The following is a 24863-nucleotide window of genomic DNA, read 5'->3' on the forward strand; positions in this document are numbered from 1 at the left end:
CAAATGTGCAGACAGCTACCCTACCCCCGTACCCCCTACCCTCTCCCGACCCCCAACCCCCCGAAAAAAATCAAGAAGTGTCCAACTTTTCTGAGCAGTCAAAAAATCGTCATGTAATTTGCCCCATTATGGATAACCAAGTCTGAAGAGAGGCATAAACTGTAGAAAAGCTATGGGCGTATGGAGCAGAAAATAAAAATAGCAGGACAACGGGAAGGAAATAAAAATTATACAAAAAAAAGAGAGCGACAATAAAGAGGGGTTTTTTGTTGTTGTTTTTTCACAGAATTTCCTGAAGGTTGGGAAAGAACTCCCGGCAAGAGCATCATGGGAGGTGAGACACACAGACAGCGAGAGACAGACAGAAACAGAGACTGAGACAGGCAGACAGAGATAGGGAGGTTCTCGAAAATAATGCTACTTTTGCAACACCTTAAACAAGGGAAACAATGCCTTCAATATTCACGTGCGATACCCACTTCAACAACAAAGAACAAAACAAAACGACACCTCATGTTCAAAGCAGATTCTCCGGCCAAGTGACGCACACACTGATGGGACCTTACCTATGACCTCTAAATCTACAAAGCATTTACCGGTATTTGCTGGTCTAGACAATTCACAACCCCATGTTATGAAAAACACCATGCTGTGACTTTGAACTTTGACTTTTGACTTTGTCTCTTTATACAGGTTTTGTTCTTGCCATGACCAATTGTTGTACTAAATGAAGATTTTACACAAGACTTCTCACTTGCAGCTAGAAACTTTTCCAATCGATATTATTTTCCACATTGTTACCTTGATACTGACCCTGAGTTTGAATTTCTTTTGGGAAAAAAAGAGAAAAAAAAAAGAAAAGAAAAGATGTGAGATACAATCTCTATCAAGCCTTTTCTGTTTTTCCAAATAATCTCCTTGACCAGTGATCTCTCATCCTAAATTGAATGTCTTAAACGGTTTTATTCATACCTACCATACTACAAGTTCTACCATACCACAAACACTCGCCTGACAAAGAAATTGTGACATAAATGAAAGAAAAACCAAAGTATTTAGAAGTCTTCGCACAACAACCAAAAGACAGTAAGTGGAAACAATTTTGCGATACCCTCAATCATGACACTACATTAACAAAATTTTGGCAAGTCCATCGTCGCATGGAAGGAAAGCTAGCACAATAACAACCCCAGACAGACCAGGGAAGGATGATCGTCAGGTAAATACCGCATCCTAAAATTGCGAAATATTCCTGGAAAGCTAATGGAACACATAACAGCGACGGCACAGTCTTCAAAACATCGAAATGGGATCTAGAAAGAACTGCAACTATTCTAAAACAGCTGAACAATGTCGCCCAATGGTGTCAGGACACAGGATCTTCCATCAGTCCAGCATACTGTGAGCAAGTCATCACCAGCTCTCCCTTGCGAAACAGATCGAGAAAATTGATAGTCTACGGGACTTAGGAATACAGTCCGACTGGAGACTGGGTTCAGACAGCAGTTTGAAAGCACTGTACTGAAATGCAAAAAGGAACTTAAAGATAATGGCAACCAAAGGCAGTGAACAACGCCACACGCGCGCGCGCGCACACACACACACACACACACACACACACACACACACACACACACTCACTCATTCGCTCACTCACTCATACACGCTCACACAGACATATGCGCATAAACACAAAAATAAAAATAAAAATAATAAATTAAATGAACGATTGGGCGAAAATACATATAACTGACTAGACGAAATACAAATAAATAGCCAAATAAAGATCAAGTAAACCAACAGCTAATTGGATAAACAGCCAAATAAGAAAATGCAGATAGATGTAAACATGCAACCACACGTGTGTGTGTACATTCCTGCATCGATGCACACTTAGTGTATATGCCTATGCACATGCAATTTTCAAGGCTACGCACATACACCGGCTGCTAATAAACGGTAAATGTGTGACGACTGTCCAGTTATATTTTATTAGGAAGAGAATCATGGAATGAGGACAGAGGGTTAAATCAGCAGTTGGGTAACAATTCTCTCTCTCTCTCTCTCTCTCTCTCTCTCTCACGCACGCGCGCGCGCGCGCGTGCACGCTAAAAAAACACACCAAAACAACATTTACGCACACACGAACGCTAATATGCATGCGCGCATATGCACATATAACTGCCCACACATTGCGTAAATGATGATTGAATATGGACAGATGATGATTATCAATGCTGATTTGATATGCAGGCCTGAGAAAAAATAATGAAGCTGCTGCTGGTAACTGAAAGTAAGAGGTAAAGAGGTGAAGAGATCAAGAGGTGAGCGGCGAAGAGGTAAAGAGGTGAAGATGAGGTAAAGAGGTGAAGAGGTAAAGAGGTGAAGAAAAAAGTTTTTAAATGTGTTAAAGAATTGATTGGACAAAATGATTAGCAGATAAATAAATAAATAAATATCATACGTACGAACGAACGAACAAACACACAAAATATGTTAAAGTTGCTTTTATCGCAAAACACAGGTTATCTGCCAGTGCACGTTCCTGCCCTTACTAAACCGCGATTAGTGAGTGACCATTCTCCATTGATGTCACAGATCTCTGAGTCGATCCGGCGGGTCATACACAACGGAGGGTCTCTAACACAAAGGCACTGATAAGCCGTGACCGATAAGATCAAGGATCTATCTGCACATCCCGCTCACCCAATCTTGCTGAGATGCGATGCGTTCAATCGTCTTTGTGTGCCGTGAAGTTAAGTCGACAGATAAGATTGAGCCTGATAAGACGGACATGTGTGTATGTTTTGATATCATACATCCCTCTGTAAGCACGCGTGTGCTAACAAATGTGGAGTGATGGCCTAGAAGTAACGCGTCCGCCTAGGAAGCGAGAGAATCTGAGCGCGCTGGTTCGAATCACGAACGCGCACGCCTGTGTGTAATTTTCCTCAAAATAAAGATTGTCAAGTTTTATTTTCATGTGTGTTTGTATGAGCGAGTGAGTCACTGAGTGTGTGTATGTGTGATGGGTGATGTCCTTTTTGCCACTTGTTTAAATCACACACACACACACACACACACACACACACACACACACACATACACGCGCACGCACTAACACAAACACCAAGACATTAACACACAACCCTCACTAAGCTTCTGTCGAGCATAAGCTCCGTATTTTATGACCCAGCCATCCAATCATGTTTCACCCAGGCAGCCGTCGCTCGATTTTGCTGTATCCGTCTTACGACCCAGTCACACATGCTACAGTGTTGAAGTAGGTGACCTCCCTCTTTTCACTTCATCACTGATAAGACACTCGCACTATTGAGGTTCAAGACCAATGGGCCACATCACCACAGTCAGACTCGAAAAGTTGACAGACCTTCGTCTATATCCGATCTGGGGCCTTAGGCCAAGATGGCAACTATTGAGGTTCAAGACCAATGGGCCAGATCACACCAGTCAGATTCGAAAATTTGACAGACCTTCGTCTATATCCGATCCGGGGCCTTAGGCCAAGATGGCAACTATGGAGGTTCAAGACCAATGGGCCAGATCACCCCAGTCAGATTCGAAAAGTAGACAGCCCTTTGTCTATATCCGATCTGGGGCGTTAGGCCAAGATGGGAAATCTGTCGCCGGACACCAAAGAACTACAGCTTATCTCAGAGCACATACCCCCACCCTCACCCCCCTTCCCCCACCCCCTCCCCAAATCACACCGCATGATGCAGTGAAGGAACCAAAAGGCAACCGTTAGTACACGGAAGATCATGGTCGGGACAAGCAGAAGACTATTCGATTTGTGTGCCAACTACAAGACCTGAAAGGAACAAAAGAATGGGAAGAACACCCAGAACACTTTTCAACACAATCATTTCAGCCACTCGGGGAAGGCACTGTCGGGAATGGCCAGAGGGCATAATCGATCCAGAGGTGAATTAAAGAAGAAAACAACAAGGAAGATGATATTACTTCCCTGGACATGCATGGGTTACGGGAAATCAGCGAGCCAAGAGCCTTGCTGGCAGCTTGAACAGTTTTGACTAGTTTGAATAGTTTTTATTCGAGCTTTGACCTGGAGGTAGGGGGTGGGGATGGTGGTAAGCCAAGACGAAACATACAAATAACATGTCAGAAATCAGTGCGCTACAGTCCCATTCTTTCAAACACAGAAAATATAACAAACCAGCTACACAACAAACATGCATGTAGTAAATATACAAGAGAGCTGAGATATACTGTAGTGAAGTGTGGTCGTCAAAAGCAGCCGTTTTATACCTTTTGTCTGGAATATAAATTCAATATGGCACGGAAACGTCTGCAAGTTGAACAAGTTTGGATTTACGCAGTGTATTCATAAGGCTTTTAGAGCATTTTGGGTGGTGTTGGAAGTATTTGCTTATTGTTACCTACCTGTGGTTTTTAACGTCTGGAAACGAACAATTGAATACATTAAGAAAATCAACGGCGATTTCATTCAAAGTGTACACCGTCTTTCTTGTCTAGGTATTGCTAGCAGTCTATCCTGTTGAATATGGAGTTTATGATTTGAAAGTCTAAGTTTAGTCATGGGTTGTTGGATAGAACATGGTAAGACTAATGAGTATGTTTCTAGAGAATAATATAGTTGTACCACACACCAGTATCATCTACAGTAGTTTCTCCATGTCCGTACATGCCGATCTTTTAATCTTTATTTTATGATACTCTTGATTTGATTCATTGAATACACAGGTTTTCTCTAAACGAAATAGATACTAAGATCGTTAAATGTAAATGAACATTCTGAAGCCAGATTATTTTATGATAATCTTGATTTAATTCATTGAATACACAGGGTTTCTCTGAACGAAACAGATACTAAGATCGTTAAATGTAAATGAACATTCTGGAGCTAGAGTAGTCTGAACTGTCCAGAATCAAACATCCAGTTATACAATTTAAACAGTAAAACCCGTATCTTCTCAGATCCACGGACCGATTCAAGGAAAGGATTACACCAAAATCACAGTGTCCTAGCCTTTATTTCAGTATCTATTGGAAATCGTCAAATGCACGAAGGACCATCATGCAAGACAGGGCTGAAATTTTCACACTGAGGATTAGTTTTATGAAACGTAACTGCAATCTGTTACAAGGCAAAATTTGTTCGAATCCCCAAACTTCCCATCCATACAACAGCAGTGGTTGGATACATTGCTCAAACAAATCAATCTGGATGTCCAGTGGCAATGATCTTTTTATGATTTTTATTTAATCAAGAAGGAAAATATAGCTTTTCGCAAGGCTTGCAACGCTCCATTATTGCCTCCTTAAATGAAACATTGTAATTAAAAAGGATTCACGAGTATCAATAATTCCAGACTGCGTTAACTAATTTATCATTTTCGTTCGGGACTGTACGAAGTTTACCACGAGAGAAAATAATAACCATAGTCTTTAGTAATATTTACTTTCCATCCCCAACGTTCACAGTAACACTGTAGAGCAGTCACGGAACGCTGCATATCTTCAGGTCATTATGGGAAGATCATTGTCATCTGCATTAAGTAACAAAAATGCACGAAATATTTTTCGATATCATACACATTGGATTCACTTGCTAAATAACAGGACTGAGTTTAACCATTAGTGCATGTTGCCAAGAAACTTTATAAATCACTCAAAAACAATGAAAATAAGACTGGTGAACAGTGTTCCCTTTGTCGCAAACCAAACACAAAAAAGCTTGACAGACCAAGGCTTATTTGAGCTCACGCCTCTGCATTAGCATACATACTTTTGATAACATCCAAGACACTGTCATTTACACCATACCGTAAGAGTTCCTCCCCAAAGAAGTCTTTTCTGGCCTGTGTCAAATGCCTTTTGATGGTCAATGAATGTACAATACAGTCGCTTCTTTCTATGTAAGTAAAGTCTAATAAAACAGTGGAAAGGAAATATGTGATCAATGGTTGAGTGATGCCTTCGAAAACCTGCTTGGTCTTTACCAAGAAAATTACCAGTTTTCAAAAACTCATTTGAAATTCCGTTGTATCCACAATATTTATTCTTTTTCAGACGTTTTATGCATCTTGATACTTTCAGTAGATTATCTGTTCTGTGAGTCGTTCACAATCTGACCGTCTGGTATTCATACTTAAAAGCATCATTTTCTGTAACACTGGGCTATTTCTCAAAATAATCACAAAATTGTTCAGGTGGAATATCGTGGTTACCAGCTTTAGTACGTTTTTTACCGTTTATTTTACAGAAGCCGCGAGGGTCAGACAATTTCATTGATCGAATTTTCTGCTTCTGTTGACATACTTCTTATAGTCGGAACTAGCTATGGCTCTATTGGCTTTAGTGGTATCATTCTTTATCATCTTATGCATTAACTTTGGACACACTGCTCCCCTACGTCTACAATGGCACTGAACCAGGCAACATTTTTCTTTCGCTTATGCAATCTGGAGGATCTCCCGGGAGTTTCGGCCTTATCAACCACAGGATTTGCATTATCATTATACATGAAGTCGTTACCTCAAATACCTGGTTATTTATAGCATCAATCTGAGATATAATTTAGTGAAGTGTGGTCGTCAAATGCAGCCTGATTGACTCACTTCAGTGTCCAGCATTTTCTCTTATTAGAAGTTGGTGGCATAAATCATCCACGATATCAACATCAGTTTCATTGAGCGGTCTACGTCTGGGAAAATCTGACTCTAAGTCTTGAGAAAAGTAAGAGCACCTCAAAACCCACGTGCAGGGTCATCACACCATCGAAAGAATGATAGAGAGAGGGAACGGCCTTGGACGAACCTGAAAGGCAGAGCACGATCCATTTCTTATTAAATGAATATTGACATCTTTTCCAAACAAACAGCACACGAATGGAACTGAGATTCTATGGGCCTTCCGAAATACAGCAGACTGAAGGACATGCTGGACGCTACGCCCATGGCCTTGGAGATCTTTTCCTACCCATCTTGCGACAAACCTGTGGCAATAATTTTATGTGTGTGCGTGCGTTATGTGTGTGTATGTATGGAAGCTGGTGTGTGTGTGTGTGTGTGTGTGTGTGTATGTGTGTGTGTGCGTGTGTGTGTAATGCGAGCTGAGGCGGGGTGCGTGTGTGTGTGCGAGTCTGTGTGTCCGTGAGAGAGAGAGAGAGAGAGAGAGAGAGAGAGAGAGAGAGACTATGTATCCTGGGAGCTCAGGTATGTATGTGTTTGTGCATGTTGTAGGGAGTGGGATTGTGTACGTGTGTGAGCGCGTGCATTCTGGGAGCTATGTATGAGTGGACTCGCACAAATGTATGCATGTGTCAGTCTGTGGGATCAACATTACAGGTGTGTGATGTTCGTATGTGTGTGCGTGTATGCACTCTCTCTCTCTCTCTCTCTCTCTCTCTCTCACACACACACACACGCACGCACACACACACACACCCACACACACACACACACACAAGCAGCACAAAGTATATCATGTGTGAAGAATGAAGCATGTGGACCTATTCTTGTTTAAGAAGATAAATACACAGATTTTAGAAAAATGATAATATAATTATGATGATGATGACGATGGTATTTTGTTTTATTTTTTTTAATGCTCACAGAAAGATAGATGACGTTGGTGCTGGTACCGTTTAAAATGATAGCTTTACAACAGCAAATGATACATTTGAACAAATTATTTTGAACGCTATTGCACACTTAACAGTTTGGAGATAAATGTGTGAACAGGATGAAGCTAAATAATGGTAACCTTTCAAGCGAATGAAAGTAAAATTATCACATTAAAAAATGTACATAACCTACGGATGACATGATGTTGCTTTTATGTTTGGCACAAAGGAAAATGATGGGGGAAACGAAAGAAAGAATGAAACCTTTTTCTTTTTAAAGCAGCAGCCGTGATAACCAATGTCGTTTAGATCTTTTGAAAATTTGCAGTTTCATGCGCCATCGCCGGATTGTCTCACTGTGTTTACAATCTGAACATTGTGACTGATCATAGTGTAGGCCTACTCTGTAGCCTCAATTCACAGGGAAACGACACCATTGCCCGATTTTCTGATCATACATGCAATTGAGCTAAAAGCTGAGCGAAGATTGGTCGTCCGAGACAAAAGTATCTGCATATTAGAGCTCTGTTTTTGATGTGGCGAGAGTGACAGATGTTGAAACGTTGATCCGCTGTCATCACACCCTATCTATGTGCGTACATGTGTGCAAGTGTGTGCGTGTGCGTGTGCGCGCGCGCGTGTGTGTGTGTGTGTGTGTGTGTGTGTGTGTGTGTGTGTGTGTGTGTGTGTGCATGAGTGTGCTTGTTGACTTGACAATGACAAATATTTTAATTATGAAGGCCATCGACCCATACACAAATTCACACACACACACAGACACACACAATATATATATATATATATATACATAGAGAGAGAGAGAGAGAGAGAGAGAGAGGTGTTCGCAGACACGTCTCTACGAGTTCTTCTCGGCGTTTCATGGTATAGTAGATGTCCATGGCCAGCTTTCTGTTTTGTTCGATGTTTTCCACTGATAACATATCACCAACATCAGGTTGTGCTATATTGTGTAACAGTTTTTTCGAGATATTTTACTCTTACATTCTGATATACCGGACATGCAAACAGAAAGTGATTTTCGTTCTCCTGTATTCCTGGACAAAAGGGGCAATCGTGACTGATGGTCTGGTATTGCTTAATTATTGCTAGTTCATTTATTCCAAACTGAAATCTAATCAAACAGTCTCCAAACTTTATATATATATATATATATATATATATATATAATTTTTTTATTTTATTTTTTTTATTTTTTTTTTTTTTTTTGTAATGCCGTTTATGTCTGTCTCAGACTGATGAAGAGTTTTGAAAAATCGAGATGTTGAGAAACGTTCGCTGGTCTGCACTTTCAAAAGCCGTTCTTGTCGAAAATGTTCAATAAGTTTTCGTTTCACACTATGTAAAAAAAAAAAAAAAAAAAAAAAGCTTCGTTTGTGATTTCACCTGACGAAGCGTCCTGGAAACGAAAAGAAAATAAACAGTCTCTGACTGACTTGACCCAGTTTGATTTGTTTTGTCTGTTTGTATGAAGATCGTTTAACAACATAGTTAATACTTGTTTGGGCAATTTATAATCAGGGAGTTTCTGAATTTCACCCAGCACCTAAGAGTTGAAATTGTACTGTCAATATACAGTGGACAGCGACCTGTATCACCATAAATCATGTGGTTTGGGGTTCTATCACTCACTCCCAGTAAACGTTTACAAGCAAAAGGGTGGGCTGATTCTATATTTTCTATTTCATTCATTCCCCATATCTCAGAGGAATACATCATCACAGGTTTGATCTGGGCATCAAACAGCTGAAAGAACAGGGATGAGTCAAAAGTCCCTAGAGACCACATGGTTTTTATAAGTTCAAGCACCTTGCCTTTGGCTCTACTTGCAATCTCAATGCATGCAGATTTTAAAAAAAAGTTTCGTTGTTAGCAGAAAACCCAAATATTTATAGCTGTTTACCACTTCAATTTTGTTAGCACCGTATGACCATGATTCCCTCTAAGCTAGGTGACATCCTTTCCTGAAAACCATAATCTTTGTTCTTTCTTGATTTACAGTCAGGCCCAGTCGTGTGGATGCTGTTTCTATACCATTGATTTGATTTTGAAGCCCAAATGATGTAGATGAGATCAATACTATGTGTTCTGCAAATAGGAGCAAAAAAGAAAAAAGAAAAAAAGAAAAAGAAAAAAGACAAAAAAAAGTTGTCTAAACCTGGAAGAAGCTGGATTCCATGCTTACCTTTTTCTCGCACAAAACCTGCCACTTCTGCTATAAATAAAGAAAAAATATATAAGACTCAGCAAACATCCTTGCTTAACCCCCTGCATACAAATGAAAAAACTCTGACAGTTGAGTACCCCACCTGACGCAAGCTCTGACTGTTGAATCCGTAGCTTTCAGCATCTTTAACATTTTACTAGATGTGTTTATCTTTAATAATAATAATAATAATAATAATGGATACTTATATAGCACACTATCCAGAAATCTGCTCTAGGTGCTTTACAAAAACGCTTTTGATAACATAAAACATTATATCTATGTTACATGCACACACCAAAATGTGACCACACACACACACACACACACACGCACGCACGCACACACACACACGCACACTGCATACATACATTTTAACATACATGTGTATCTAACAGCTACCCTAACACATACGCACACATAGGCAGGCACAAACTTACATAGACACACGCACACACAATACACATTCATATACATGCATGTAGTTGTGGACCTGCCACAATTGAACTTATTGCTGAGGGAAAAGGTGAGTTTTGAGACGAGATTTAAAAGATGCGAGGGAATCAGAATGACGGAGGTTATCAGGGAGCTTGTTCCACGTCTTTGGCGATTGAAAAGAAAACGATCTGTGTCCATAGGTCTTACTTCTGACGTGAGGTATCCTGAGAAGTCGAGTATCAGAGGAAGAACGGAGCTGGCGAGAAGGGGTATAGATATGAATGAGTTCAGAAAGATATTTGGGGCCAGATCCGTTGACTGCAGAAAAGGTCAGAGTGGATAGCTTATAGTCTATTCGATCAGAAACAGGCAACCAGTGGAGAGACTGAAGGAGAGGAGAAACATGGTCAAATTTAGAAGCTCTGCAAATGAGTCTGGCAGCATTATTCTGAATTCTTTGGAGTCTGTCTAACAGGTATTTGGGAAGGCCGGCCAAAAGAGAGTTGCAGTAATCCAATCTTGAGAGAACCAGAGAGCATACAAGTGTCTTGGTTGCATCGGTTGAGAGATACTGGCGGATAGAGCTGAATCTACGCAGTTCCAAATAGGCAACTTTACAGATATTCGAAATGTGCTGTTGGAAGGAAAGAGACTGGTCCAGGATTACACCAAGACTGCGAACAGAGGGAGAAAGTGAAACAGGTGTGCTATTGATCAGAACAGAGTCAGGAAAGGAAGGATGTTGACGAAACTTCTTTGGACAGGTTATCATAAATTCAGTCTTATCATCATTTAATTGCAGCTTGTTGAGAGTCATCCAGTCCTTTAGGCCAGCAATGCACTCCTGTGTTTGAGTCACCAGTGCATCAAATTCAGCTATGGAAGCCGACTGATAAAGTTGTGTGTCATCAGCAAAGCTCTCATGCGACATCGCATGATGACTGATGACATCCGACACAGGAGCCGCATACAGCACGAAAAGAACAGGACCTAGGACGGACCCTTGTGGGACACCATATTTCAAGGCAGATACTCTAGAGTATGTACCATTTACACACACTTTCTGTGTACGATCTGACAGGTAAGACGTGATCCATGCTAGTGCAGTGTCACGAATACCAAAGGAAGTTTTAAGTCTGTTCAAGAGGATAGAGTGGTCGATAGTGTCAAAAGCTGCTGACAAATCTAAGAGAGCGAGAACAGATATCTTATCCTCATCAAATCCCTCATCAAATCTTAGTATTTCCCTGTTAACAGTGTCAAAAGCTTTATATATATATATATATATATATATATGATCTGTGAAGGCCACGTACACTTTGTCTCGTCTCCTGCAGTTGCATCCTCTTTTGATAATTGAGACAAGTGTACAAATATCTATTGTTGAGAACCCTTTACAGAACCCTGCTTGTTCTTTGCTGAGTTTGCCTTCTGTTTCATCCCTTAAGTATAATCTGTTGTTTAATAAAACTGTAAAGACTTTGCTGGCAATACTAGTAAAGAGATCCTACGATAGTTGTCTGGGTCTGTTTCATCGCCTTTTTTGAACAGTGGTACTATGACAGATTTGCACCATTCTGGTGGGAAGAAACGTGCATCATATATCCTATTAAAAACTTTAGTTAGGAATGGGGCTACAAGCGCTGCGCCATATTTAAGAAATTCGACAAATATTCCATGTAGACTTTACCCGACTTTAGATTTTTGGTGGATGAAAGAACTTCTTCCTCAATAACTGGGCATCTACGTTTGGTATATGAATTTCGTCAGCTTCTTCTGTTTCATCTTCATATTTCTCTGTATTTCTGCCTGAGCGTTCTTCCGTGTAAATATTGGTGGTATGTTCATTTAAAACGTTCTGGAAATGGGTCTGCCATTTATCAATACTAATAATTGCTTGTTTCCGCTTTTTCCTTGTGTTCCTTTATAGTACTCTAGAATTTCTGACTATTTCATTGTTTTTTGTTTTTGTTGCTGTTGTTGTTGCTGTTTTTATTTGAGTAAACACTGACGAATAGAACGCTTGTACAGTTTTCTTGTTTTGGAAATGTACGCCTTTTATTCTTTTCGTTAATCTTTGTACTGGAATTCTAATGCTTTTTCGGCAGGCAACGACTTTGCTCTTTGAAGTTTGTTCAACGTTCGTCATGCTTCCCGCTTCTTCTTTTTTTTAAACATTCGTTTTCGCTTTTTCCTTGTGTTCCTTTATAGTACTCTAGAATTTCTTACTATTTCGTTGTTTTTTGTTTCTGTTTTTGTTGTTGTTGCTGTTTTTATTTTAGTAAAGACTGACGAATTGAACGCTTGTACTGTTTTCTTGTTTTGGAAATGTACGCCTTTTATTAATTTCGATAATCTTTGTACTGGAATTCTAATGCTTTTTCGGCAAGCAACGACTTTGTTCTTTGAAGTTTGTTCAACGTTCGTCATGCTTCCCGCTTCTTCTTTTTTTAAACATTCTCCATTTGTGGCACGATCTACATTTGTACTGGACCGAATCTTTCTTTTCATACAGTCACCTGCATTTAACAATACACCTGTAAAAGAGTCCAATGCATTTGCGATATTTCCATCCAGTTCTACGCAAGCATCCTCAAGTTGCTTTATAGATTCATCGGATGTTAAACTACTTATGAAGGATTCTTTGTTTTGATCGTTCCATTTGAAAATGTAGGTAAAGTCTGCACAAGGTACTTCATCAGGTTTTGGCTGATACACATGTTTTGCAGAAATACTGAAAAATAAAGGCACATGTTGTGCTTCAACTCTGTCACCAACCGAAAACATTAAGGACGCTTCTGTTTCGAGTTCACTAGAGACAATGAGGTAATCTATGACACTGCATCCTTGACTTGACACAAAAGTAAATTCCCCGTCTGGGTCACCCTGGCTGTTACCATTTAAGAGTGTGCACTAAAAGTAGTGCAGAAATCAGTAAAAGACTTGGCATATTTATTTTTGGATTTTCTGGATTTTATTCTCAGTGTCGAAAATATCAAGATTGAAGTGAGAGGGATGATTCAATTCTCCAATTCGAGCGTAAAAGTTACCATTCATAATCAAAATCGAGCGATCCCCATTTCTAAAACGATTAAGTAAGAACTCTTCTAACAAGGTTAAGGAACAATCAATATCCTTGTGTTTATAGTAAGGACTTTGATAAGGGGGCACATAAATAGAAATATAAAGGATATCTTTGTCTAGGCCAACAAGGTCATTTGAAATCTTAATACCGTCATGTTCACAGACTATATGGGTAATGTGTGGCATCAAGTCCGTTCGTTCGTTCGTTTATTTATTTAAAGTCTGTTCATCTAAGATGATGATATTAGACTGAAAATAAATTATATTATTATTATTATTTGAGTTCTTATCATTCCTATCATAATGATGATTGTTAGTATTAATTAGATATCGACATTTCTGTATAATTTTTATTCGAATGAAAAGGGGGGCGGTTGAGGTGGAGTGGAGGGGTGGCGGGGGGCAAGGGGGAGGGGACTAAAAAAGGAAGAGAGAGACACAGACAGAGAGAGAACAGAATGTGGAAAAGATAGAGTACAAAATCTAAAATGGAGAGGGTGAGTGTCAGTGACTGAAGAAAGAAAAAACATAATATTGGAAGGGTGTGTGTGAGAGGCGGGACGGGGGAAGCGGGATTAGGACATACAAAAAAAACAAGAGAGGCAAGGCCTTCAAGACTCACTTGTGATACACTTTAAAAAAAAATTTTTTTTTAATCTAATCGTTAAAATGTGTTCTGTATTTGTTATTATAAAGCTTCAGGTTTAAAAAAAAAAAAAAAAAAAAAAAAAGTCCTAACCAGATTCGAACCCCGCGTGTTCGGGTGAGAAGAAACTGTCTTACCCATTACACTATCGTTGCTCCCTAACTGACGTTTTAAAATTTAATATTTGAACATACAAATTTAATATATTTGAACATACAAATTTAATATATTTGAACATACTTTTTTAAAGGGCGATAAATCAATTGCGGCATTCGCAGTGAGAACGCTGTTTAAATCATATTATTCTGGTGTATCTTGGGCATTCAAAAAATCTTTAAGGGCAATAAAAAAATTATTTCTAAGTCCGCGGTAAAGGAGACGTGGCTATCGCAATCACACTGCAACATTTAGCCATTTTCTCTAGATCTAGATAGATGTACATGTTTAGTTACACCCGCCGGGAATGTAGTGCGACACGGTCGATCCAATTTCTCTTTTATGTTCATTCTAGTTTTATAGTTTTAAAGTTGATATGAAAATTTAGTATTCTGTTAAACTAATAACATGTAGAGCCAAGTAAAAGTAATTCTAAACGTCGTATGAAGTGAAAAGGACTTCATTTTGAGAAAAGTCAAGACTGGAAATTTTTTCGTTTCATCAATTCAAGGGTATTAACTCGCATGGTTTACAATTTTTAATTGTGAATTCCGACTGATTCTGTGGATATTTTTATGGCAGTTTGGGGCATAATCCAGTAAGTGATGAGGCGTTCACAAATCTTTCTCTGAATAAATATTTAATGGTCTCCTTCTCCAACTTTCCATCACATGTTATCGTGTATTGTCCATTGAATATAGGATTGAAGGGGCAGGTCAACAACTTGAAACAAAATGGCGTCGTTCGCGTTCGCGAAGAATATGAGCACGCGCTTTGAATGTGTATAAATATGTGTACGCAATTGATTTTTGCCCATGACCTTCAGGGCTCAGCCAATAGATCTATAAATAAGTGTTTTTGAATCTTGACCCCAAGGCTGTTTACTGACGATTTTAAGAAATTTTAAGCTTTTCATTGCTTCTGATCTCATGTTTTCTAGATGTTTCTTTCAATTTAGCTTTGGAGTAAAATATACACCAAGGAATTTGACCTCAAATTTGTAGAAGAGTTCTCTTCCATCAAGATGAAAAGTTGGTAATTTTTGGGGGGCAGCACCATTATTAAAAAGTATCATGTGTGTCTTTTCAGTTGAAAACTGTAATCCATTATCTTTCATATAAATGTTTAATTTCTGATTTTTGAAATTTGTTTAATTTCTGAATTTAAGTTCTGATTGACATAAATTGTTAATGTTATTGATATAATGCAGGCCCGTTTTCTTTCGCAAAGTTACGTTCATCCAAACTGCTATATCATCAGCGTATTGAGCGAGATTTATAGATTTAGACAAATATTTTGGCAAATCACATAACATTATGTTGAACAGAAGTGGGGAAATTATAGAACCTTGCGGAATACCCATGTTATTTGATCTTGAAGACGACAATGATTGCCCAACTTTAGTGATGATGCTTCTTTCTGTCAAAAGAGATTTTATATACCTGTATACATTGCCACTTAAGCCAATGTTATGTAGCTTAAACAGTAGTCTGGCATGCCAAATGCGGTCATAAGCTTTTTGTACATCACAGAACGTGGCCAAAACACTCTTTCTTTTCGTAAACAGTTGTTTTATGTTTGTTGTTAGTTTTACTAGATGATCTAAAGTAGATCTGCCCTTTCTGAATCCGGCCTGTGCAATCGGAATAATTCTATTTTTATCACAATAATATGTTAGCCTCATCAATATAATTTTCTCCAAGATTTTTCCGACGTGCGATGTTAGGGATATGGGTCTGATCATGGTTTAGCTGATTTAAGAATGGGAGTAATGATAGCTTTTTTCCATATACAAGGTGTTTTATCCGTTTCCCTGCATTTCGCATAATGTGTATGAAGAAGCTTGCACCATTCTTTGGGAAGATGACTGATCATGGTGTACGAAATACCATCATAACCTATGGCTACTTTTTTATTTCCAAATGACGCAATTGCATCTTCAACTTCTTTAGAAGTGAGTGGAGCATTTATAAATATGTCATTATTAGGAGCTGGTTCCTTATATTGGTATTTGATTCACTATTGCTTCTGATGGCCAACTGTTCGGGTGTTAATCCATCATCATTGCATGTTTTGGCAAACATATCTGCAAAAGTTTCTGCTTTTTCTAAAGAGATATTCTTGCAAAGATATCCCATTTTTCATATCCTTAATTTTCTTCCATACCTTCTTTGTATCTTTGTAATCTGAAACTTCTTGAATACAATAATTAGACCAATATTGTCTTTTGACTTGAGCAACAACTCTGTTGCAAAGATTTTTGGCTTTCCTAATTTCTTCATGGGATTGCTCCACCTTGTCCTTTAGTCTTTGCTTGTCAATCTCCGTGTTCTTATCATTTTTAACTCCTTACTATCCTTTAACCATTGTTTAAAAGTCTTCTTTTTAAGTTCTTTTTGGAATTGATAATTCAGCTGCTTCAATTATTGTTTTAGTAAATTTTTCATAAAATATATCAACGTCTAAATCCTCAATTTTATCTAAGTTTTGGCTTGAAAGAAAGAATTGATATTTTCCCCAATCAGCCTGTTCGTAGTAGAACTTTGGAATTGCATCATTACTTACATCGTTAGATTCAGATTTTCTATGAAGTTTAAGAATAATTGGTAAATGATCACTGCCTAGTGCATCATCTTCTACAACCCAGGTACTAACTGTTGCTAAGTCTGATGTAACAAGTGTCAAATCAATTGATGTAGCTTTGTGGTTTGATACATCAGGAATTCGTGTTATACTGCCATCTTTAAAAGATATGGAGAGGACTCTACTAGATTTTCAACGAGACGAGAATTAGTGATCGACTGACAATTTTTTTCCCAAAAGGGAATATGGGCGTTAAAGACTCCACCGACAACCCATTGTTCATTTTCTTTTACTAAATTTAAAAGCCAGTTTGAGTTTGAATCAGAAGGACCATTTTAAAAATAAACAGAAAGGAAATTTATGACTAAATCATTTATCATAATATTGGCCTGGCCCTGGTTAGCAACCGCAACAGGAATCAACAGCTCTACAAATATTCAGTCTTTTCTCTGGGGTTTTTTAATAATTTTTTATTTAGTTGTATTTAGTGTCTTCGGTGTGTTAACTTACCTCTAGATTTCAGGATCAATATCTTCAGTTAGCGCGGTGACCTCGGTGGGAGCTTACTGTAAAATATACATCTAATGCGTCGTGTTGTGTCTCTGGGGTAAACCATTGTACCGGCAACGATCCCTTGGAATTTACAGGACACTTCAGCCGGGATTCCTACGCTTTGTTTTGTGCTCTGGGGAATTTTTCATCGATTTTCAGAGGTACTTTTATCTTTTTATAGATTTTTTTTGGGGTGGGGGGTGGGGGGGGGGGGTCTCCTTTTAAAAATTTTTATTTATTTTTCTTTTAAACTAAGCTCCACTGATGACGTAAAAACACTGTTACCTGATCTCGAGATGACGTGTTTTGTTTTTTTTATCTCGTCATACTTATGATCGAATTTCGTATCGGAAAAGACAGTCATTTGACAGTGACAACACCCACCAAACAAGTTCAATTAAAATATCGTCAGTCATCATTTGTGCCAGATCTTGTCAATACAGAAAATCAGTTTTATGTTCTCATAAAGGACACCGAAAACAATTCTTTAAATTTAAAACTAAAACATTTATATCCGCACTATCATACGAAAGCGATTGTTTCAGCTGTTGGGGAAGTTATATCCATTTCAAAATTAAAGAGTGGTAGTTTTCATGTCAAATGTAAAAATGAAAGACAATACAAAAAACTTCTGCAGACACAGACAGTTGCTGGCATTCCAGTTATATAAAGCCTCGGGTGAAAACAGTTGGAATCGTTTTCCATGAACTTGACATTGACTTTCTAGTGGCTCTACCTATTGTGAATGCCTGTCGAAAGATAACATTGAAGAATGGAAAAATAGCAACTGTAATTACTTTCAGACTGCAAAGTCTTCCGGAAAAAATTACAATTGACAACATTCCTCATAACATTGTCCCATATTGTGCACCTGTGAGAAGATGCACGAAATGTCAAGAACTCCATTATACCAAAACATTTTGTCACTCCAAGTTAACACGGTGCAGCAGATGTGGTCAACAGTCTCATACTCGGGAACATTGTACAGAAAAGTATTTTTGTCATAACTGTAAAGGTGACCACTCTGCTGCATTCCATGGATGTCCTGCAAAAGTTCTGGCACGAAAAGCTAACAAAATAAAATCTAAAACTCATATTTCTTTTCGAGAGGCTCTTGGACTGGCTCAAAATGAAGTGTCTCGGAAACCTTGTCACTGTGGCACGAAGAAAACATATGCTGAAGCCACTCGTTTTACACCAAGTTTTCACAAGACAACACAGTCTGAAACTGTAAAGTATTCTTGCGTTTCGACACAAACTGATGAGAAAAATAGGGTCAGCTTCTCGGAAGACCACCCGTCTAAATCGTTGCTGCGGTCGTCTGGTGATCAACGTGGCGACCACCCGTCCACATCGTCGTTGCGGTCGGCTGGTGGTCAACGTGGCGACCACCCGTCCACATCGTCATTGCAGTCGGGTGGTGGTCAGCGTGGCGACCACCAATCAACATCGTCATTGCGGTCGTCTGGTGGTCAACGTGGCGACCACCCGTCCACATCGTCATTCCGGTCGGCTGGTGGCCAACGTGGCGACCACCAATCAACATCGTCACTGCGGTCGGCTGGCGGTCAACATGTCGACCATCAGTCAACACCGTCAACTGGTGGTAGGCATGGCGACATTTCATCATCATCGTCGGAGCAGTCGGCTGGAGGTAGACGCGACGACCTTCCATCAACATCATCAGTGCAGGCAGCTGGTGGTCAGCGTGGCAACCATATCCTAACATATTAACTGTTTAGTTTGTAAGCAAAAGCTAATGACCTTTTGTATTTAGCTGAAAATGTGCCTTATGGCGAAAACAAATAAGAAAAATATTAAATGTGAAATTTCTTTCATGCAATGGAATTGCAGATCCATTGCTTCTAATCTAGATTATTTACATGAATACCTTGGTCAAAATAACCATCAAGTTTGACTTTTACAGTCCTTAAATGTAACTAAAGGTAAATTACCTTCTTTAAAAGGATACTGTTTTCCTCCTTTGTATCACACAGACCCATCTGAAAGGGTTAACACGGCACTGTATGTCCAGTGTGGTCTTAATTATGAGTTCATTGCCTCCCCTGTCTCCGAAGGTATTATTGATGTTTCAGCCACAGGTGCCAAGTGTCTCCACGGTTATAGGTTTGCTTTTCTCTGTCCTGTACATGTATAGCCTGCCACTTTTGAAGTATGCTATTTTGCCTTGTTCTTTATAGCATGCTATTTGTTCTCTTTGTTTTGCAGTTGGCACTAACCTTCACTCATCAGATCCAAAATAACAACCAACCAAGTCTATATGTTTGTGAATACCAAGCACACTTTTATCATTTTAAATGCCACAACATTTGCACAATTTAGTTTAATTGATTTTATTCTACAGCCTGTTCTAAACATTTTTAACCAGCAAAATAACACCTCCAGTGTTTCTTCAAAATTGAGGAAGTTTCTTTTGCTGGACGAAACTGATAAAAAGTGAAAACAATCGTCAATGAATGTTCCTGATAAACAGACATGCGAGACAAAAGACAAGACAAAATTCTTTATTTTCGAGGAGAATAGATAAGCACTGGCGCGCTTTTTTTCATCCAATCCCCGCCCTCAAACAGGGTCTACACTACACAATTCTACAATATATGTCATTGCATGCACTACACAATGCTGCTTATAGTCATAATATGCGTACACAATACTACATAAAGGCATAAGCATGGTGATAATGAGACACACACACACACACACACACACACACACACACACACATTGGCATAAGCATGGTACTGATAAACTGCATAGAAAAAACCCATAGACGAAACTGATAAAAAGTGAAAACAATCGTCAATGAATGTTCCTGATAAACAGACATGCGAGACAAAAGACAAGACAAAATTCTTTATTTTCGAGGAGAACAGAAAAGCACTGGCGCGCTTTTTTTCATCCAATCCCCGCCCTGAAACAGGTTCTACACTGCACAATGCTACAATATATGTCATTGCATGCACTACACAATGCTGCTTATAGTCATAACATGCGTACACAATACTACATAAAGGTATAAGCATGGTGATGAGACACACACACACACACACACACACACACACACACACACACATTGGCACAAGCATGGTACTGATAAACTACATAGAAAAAACCCACAGAGAACACACACACACACACACACACACACACACACACACACACACACTCACTCACTCACTCACTCACTCACACACACACACACACACACACACTCTCTCTCTCTCTCTCTCTCCCTCCCTCTCTCTCTTACGTACACGCACACTACGCACATATAAGCATACATTGTGTTTGTTATACAATACTATACAAATGTAAATATGAAACAGTAAGTCTAATAGAGATAGACACAGCAATAACAGGAGGGAGGTGGGGGCGATGCTCATTGCCAAAGGAAGCATAATTCAGCATATGAAATAGTATATAAGAACAAAAATGTCACAGGTGAAAGAGAGAGGGGGAGAGAGAGAGAGGGGGGGGGGGAGAGAGAGAGAGAGAGAGGGAGAGAGACAGACAGTTAGAGGAAGAGGGAGACTCAAAGAGAGAGAGAGAGAGATGGGAAATAAAACAATATCAGCTATGGATAGATAACCTCATATTATAATTTAATTATTGAGAACAGCAGGTCAAATAAGGAAAACAAAGTAACATGCAATGTATCATCTAATCAACACACACACACACACACACACACACACACACACACATATATATATATATATATATATATATATATATATATATATATATATATATATATATATATATATATAAGGGAAGCTAAATTTGGGGAAGAAAGAAAGAAAGAGACCGATGAATCAGCGCCTGCTCTGAAATTGAAAACGGATCTTAATTACGACACCGATGATGAAGAGATACCTGTGTAAACCTCCATCACGTTTATAACAGATTCCAAACCCATTAACGTATGCTGCTTCGGATAAATTACGCTTGTTGAAGTGGGATGATTCAAACCAAAGTTTTGGATCTGTAAAGTTTCTCAGTTGATCAAAAGCAGCATCACGTTAACAGGCTCTCTCTCTCTCTCTCTCTCTCTCTCTCTCTCTGTGTGTGTGTGTGTGTGTGTGTGTGTGTGTGTGTGTGTGTTTTCTTTTTGCTTCATCAAATAATGTTCTGGAGTTTTGGAATGACAAGTTTGCGTTTTGATAAGTATACTATAATATGTACGTTGGAAGAAAATTAAAACGTCTAAAGGCAATAATTGTTTTAATGAACCGTTTACTGAAAAATGATACAGCTGTGGCGTTTTACTTCATTCAACGATTGATGCTTTTCCTCTTTGATTCAAAGGCGTACACAATCGTCAGAACATGAACTTTTTTTTCCGTAGAATACAGCTGGATAAGTAACGAAATGGGCTTCATGTCGGTTTAAAAGGATCGCACACGTTTTATCTGCAGTGTGTGTGCGTGTTGATGGCAGCATCTGCACTGGTTTTAGCCCACGTGCTGCACGGGCACGTCATCTTTTATCGTTTCTCTGACACTCAATTTGTGAGGTCCCTTTCATGTCAGCAGCTGTTCGTCTGTTGTATATCACGTCGGTGACAGCTGGTGCGTTACACAGTGCTATTCCCAGTTTCTCTTTGAGGTTTGCCTGCATGTTTCTGTGTTTGATGTGTGGGTCTCTCTCTCTCTCTCTCTCTCTCTCTCAAACTGTTGTGTTTTAATTTGTGTGTTGTAATTTTCTTCTTCTGAGGACCTCTGGTGCTTGTCTAATTCTAGTTTTGATTATACAATTATGTTATTGCCCCTCTTCACATGGGGCTACAGCCTTAAATGAATAAACTCTCTCTCTCTCTCTCTCTCTCTCTCTCTGTGGGGGGAGGGGGGGGGATTGGGGTGTGTGTGTGAGAGAGAGAGAGAGAGAGAATCAGATTCAGATTCAGATTCTGAAAAGTTTTTAATGTCAATTAAGCCTTAATGTGGTTTATAAGACACGAATGCAAAGTTACATGTGCCACATACAAAAAGCAAAACAAAATTATAATAGATAAATATAGAACAAGAGATTAAATCACTCCTATACGCTATGGCGGTTTTGGCAGAATTCATTGATAAATTTTCCAGACAGTCCAACAAGTTTTTTTTGTGTGTGTTTTTTTTTTTGTTTTTTTGTTTTTGTTTGTTTGTTTGTTTGTTTTTTTGCAGTATTAGCTGACTGGGTTTAATGATATTTGGAAGGTATTTTTTAATTTTGTGTATGAATTCTATTCTTATTTCTATGTATAATTCGTAGTCATCTAAGAAATTATATTCATCCTCGAAAGTTTGGCATTGTAAACATAGTCTCCTTTCTTTTGGGATGTTGAAATATCTACCCTTTTCTATTGCTTCATTATGACAGGACATTCTTAATTTGCACTATGATTGTTTTTGATTATAATTAAGATATCCTTCAAGCAAATAAGGTTCGGTTCCGTATTCACGAGTAATTTTGTTATACAATAGCAGTTTAGATGTATTTTCAGATTTGTTTCTCTTCCATTATAAAACATCGATATTCTGGTTTATTCATTATGACGTGGCTAAGTGTGTGGATATTGAATGTGGACTGATTATTCCAAACGTGTCTTAAACCAAGATTTTGAAATATAATTCTGACAAATTTAATCCATGTTCGCTGTTTTGTCTCCTCTGTGTGCATGGCGTCATACACAAGTTAGATCTACGAATTTGCTCGTGCCTGTGTTATGTGAAACCAAAAATTCATTATATGACTGATCACTTTTAAAGTTAAGGGGTATTTCCCTTATTCACCGAGTATTGCTCAGTTTGTGGCTTGTTTGTGGACTCCCAATGTTTGTTTAAAAAAAAGTTTAAATGAACATGCTCTTGTGGAAATTTGTTCGTGAGATAATGGTTATACAGTTCGTCAAAGGTAAAAAAGTATTATCTGCTTTTTCACAAGTTGGGAACCATATTTCTGATCCACACGTTAGTATTGGTGAAACAGATAATTTTGACATTACATGTATGCTTATGTTTTCATTCTTGAAAGTTCTTTTGAGAATATGAGATGTTTTATTACATTGTTTTGCCAGATGTTCCGTAACCTTTTCAAAATTGCCTGATTTATGGCATATTATTCCCAGATATTAATACTGTTCAGTTGATTATATGATTTCCGTTCCACATTAAAAAAATATATATATATATATTTCAGCTCGTGGTTCGGATATAAAAATATGACTACTTTTGTTTCGTCTCTGTTGATTTGAAAACCCCATTGTTTACAATATAAGTGTAACTGGTTTAGTTTCAGCTGTAGGCTTTGTTTAAATTTTGAAAGTGGTACTAAGTCATCAACATATAAAAGACAAGAGATACTTTTGTTTTGAGACGGACCAACTGTTGGCGAATCGGTATCTGGGAGCCAGTCATCAATACTATTTATAAATATAATGAATAATGCGGGGCTCAGTCTATTTCCCTGTAGTGCTCCTCTTCGAACATAGTTTGAAAGGGAGAATCCATTTTCATTACGAGTGCAGACTTTTGTGTCTGTTTATATACTTTTATCAAACTGAAGTACCTACCTTGTATACCTATATTTTTGTAGTTTTGTGAACATACGTGCATGTCAAATGTTATCAGAAGCTTTTTTGAAGTCTTTACAAATCCATTTACCAGGTAAGAGAAATCATTTCAGTTACGTTTTAGATATCACTCCAGTTTGAGCAACACAAAAAGGAACAAAACCGAACAAATGAACAAAGAACTAATGAAGAAAGAGAAGGAGGAGCGGGATTGGGGTGTGAGGGTATGAGGGGGGAGTGGGGCTTATGTCATTGTTGGTGGGAAGGAATCAAAGCTAAACTAAGAACACACACACACAACAACAACAAGTCAAAAAGCTACATATTTTATGGATAATGGTACATAATCTGACCAAATTTCATCTTGCGAAGTAGTTCACAGTTTTAAATTCATGTCTTTATCAAAATGCTCAAGAGGACAAAGGTTGGCCAGATGCTCACAAAGCAGACTCAAGACGGATACAGATATCAGAAACCGGGTCATTACATGCATTCACTTTGTATACACACGGGAGTCAAGAAAAAACTCACCTTTGGCATATTCAAAGATCTGGTGACAGACGATTGTGGAGAAATGTTTGCCGATGGGGTGGGTCCGGCCACACGCTGCTCCTATGCGCTTGTCAAAATTGCACATGTGCAGCAGTTCAGCAATGGCTTCCGGTTCAAAGTCCATGTCCGCATCCGTGGCCAGAATGTAGGTGTGGTCGTCATCCACCTGCTCCGCTGGGTCGAAATGGAATGCGCCCCCTGCACAGTCACCCTGTTTACTCTCTGTACAGCCACCCATGTTCCCTATACACCCACCCTGTTCACCCTGTACATCCACCCTGTTCACCCCTTGTACATCCACCCTATTCACCCCCTGTACATCTACCCTGTTGACCATCAATACATTCAGCCTGTTCACCCCCTGTACATCAACCCTGTTCACCATCAATACATCCACCCTGTTCACTCCCTGTACAGCCAC

General features: G+C 38.8%; 1 protein-coding gene across 1 annotated transcript in view; it reads right to left on the reverse strand.

The window, feature by feature from the left end:
- LOC143297281 (uncharacterized) overlaps window positions 1-24863 on the reverse strand; it is a 63054-nt gene that overhangs the window by 19646 nt on the left and 18545 nt on the right. The window contains exon 6 of the mRNA XM_076609552.1: window positions 24422-24640. Coding sequence (XP_076465667.1) covers window positions 24422-24640 — 219 coding nt within the window. The remainder of the gene's footprint in view (window positions 1-24421; window positions 24641-24863) is intronic.

This window comes from Babylonia areolata, chromosome 2 (assembly GCF_041734735.1).
Source record: "Babylonia areolata isolate BAREFJ2019XMU chromosome 2, ASM4173473v1, whole genome shotgun sequence".
Taxonomy (NCBI): Eukaryota; Metazoa; Mollusca; class Gastropoda; order Neogastropoda; family Buccinidae; genus Babylonia; species Babylonia areolata.